The sequence below is a fragment of the Adiantum capillus-veneris genome, chromosome 6 (assembly GCF_014529385.1).
Source record: "Adiantum capillus-veneris isolate H3 chromosome 6, ASM1452938v2, whole genome shotgun sequence".
Taxonomy (NCBI): Eukaryota; Viridiplantae; Streptophyta; class Polypodiopsida; order Polypodiales; family Pteridaceae; genus Adiantum; species Adiantum capillus-veneris.
Genome location: NC_140936.1, coordinates 71,000,166 through 71,001,678, shown reverse-complemented (window position 1 = coordinate 71,001,678; position 1,513 = coordinate 71,000,166). Strand labels below are relative to the sequence as shown.

General features: G+C 45.6%; 1 protein-coding gene across 1 annotated transcript; it reads left to right on the top strand.

Moving 5' to 3' along the window:
- The first annotated feature begins 261 nt into the window (after positions 1-261).
- Positions 262-1,020, top strand: LOC147455671 (uncharacterized). Its single transcript, XM_086515303.1, has 3 exons — positions 262-614; positions 739-879; positions 990-1,020. The coding sequence occupies exons 1-3, from the start codon at positions 262-264 to the stop codon at positions 1,018-1,020; spliced, it is 525 nt and encodes a 174-aa protein (XP_086371429.1).
- Positions 1,021-1,513: the final 493 nt, after the last annotated feature.

Sequence of the window (1,513 nt, the reverse complement as noted above, 5' to 3'; positions counted from 1 at the left end):
GTCTTGGTGCTCTCTATTGTCCTGTTCGTCGGCCTATGGCGCTTCTGGGCCGTGCTCCTTCTCTATCCTCCTGCTCCGCTCCCGTGGTGCTGTGGTTCGCGCATGACAGCATGGGGGCCTGTCGCCCTGCTCATCGGCCTGTGGCGGTTCTGGGCCGCGCTCCTGCTCTGCTGTCTTACTCTGCTCCTGTAGTGCTACCCTGCTTGCATGGGGTTGTTGAGAACATGCTGGCTTGTGTGGCGTGGTTCTTTTCGCTGGTCTATGGCGCTGTTGGGCGTGTTTCAATGCCTTGCCTCTCCGCAGTCATGTGTTGCTATGGTTTGTCGTCCTGATCGCCGATCTGTGGTGGATTTTGGCCGCGCTTGTGCTCTGCTGTGCTTCTCTGCGGGTGCCTCGTGTTCTTGGTTTGTTGGTCTATGGTGGATTGGGGTCGTGCCTTGGTGCTGCGTTGCTCTGTGTCTCGGGGTTGTGCTGCTCTTTTTTCTCGTCTGCTTCGCCGATCTGAAGTGGCACTTGAACATGTGGTGCCGTGCTGCTATGTGGATTTGGGCCGTGTTGCTCTGTTTGGACGTCGCCTTCGCCCATCTATGGCGGATCTTAGATGCCGATCGGTGGTGCTTCTGCTGTTTCTGGTTATGTCGTGTTGCATTGTTGTCCTCTTCGTCGGTCTGTGGTGGATTGGGTCGTTCTGTACTATGCCGTGCTGCTCTATGCATTGGGGTTTTGCTGCTCTATTAGGACGTCTCCTCTGTCGGCCTGTGATGGACTGGACGCCGATCTGTTCTGCTGCTGCTGTTTCCGGTGTTGTCGTGCTGCATTGTTGTCTTCTCCGTCGGTCTGTGGTGGATCGGGATGTTCTGCTGTGTTAATTTTCGGTATGTTTTAAATAGATTTTTTGGGTTAATTTTGGATATGTTTTAAAGATTTATTTTGTTTGATCTTGCTCTATACTAGTTGATTTGTTGTTTGACGGTTTTCGTTTCTGCAAGGTCGTGCGGAATCGTTGGCGGGATTGGATAGATTGGGCTGCTTAATGTATGTCGAGGTCAAGCACACTATGTTATGTGCTAAATAACTTGAATACTATAATAGTAGCCAACTTTTTGGTGTTAATGAAGTTTGATGTTGTCTAATGTTTTGAAGTTAATTATATCCCAAACTTTGTTCGATTGTTGTTGATGGACTCCATGCTTTTTTTTGTTATAATTTTTTTTGGGGTGTGGCGAGATGCTTTTAATTAAATACGATTGGCTCCACATTCTATGATGCAATTTTGGTCCATGATTTAATCCTATTGATGGATTATTTGGACTGGCTGAGTATGTGGTTAGGGTTTTGGGATTTTCCGTTGAAAATTTATGGTTGTGAGGTTATTATTTCAATGTAAAAAAATGATTTAACTCTCATTATTAAATATGATTGTCTCAAGGTTCATTGTTAATATTGTAAAGTGAGAAAATAAATCCGTTTTGATGTGATGATTTAAGATCATATTTGTTTTTATCTTTTAGAT

Coding starts and splice junctions, on each gene's coding strand:
- LOC147455671 (XM_086515303.1), top strand. CDS start 262: ATGGCGCTGTTGGGCGTGTTTCAATGCCTTGCCTCTCCGCAGTCATGT. Junction 615..738: donor ATCTTAGATGCCGATCGGTG/GTGCTTCTGCTG, acceptor CTGCTCTATTAG/GACGTCTCCTCTGTCGGCCT. Junction 880..989: donor GCTGTGTTAATTTTCGGTAT/GTTTTAAATAGA, acceptor CGTTTCTGCAAG/GTCGTGCGGAATCGTTGGCG.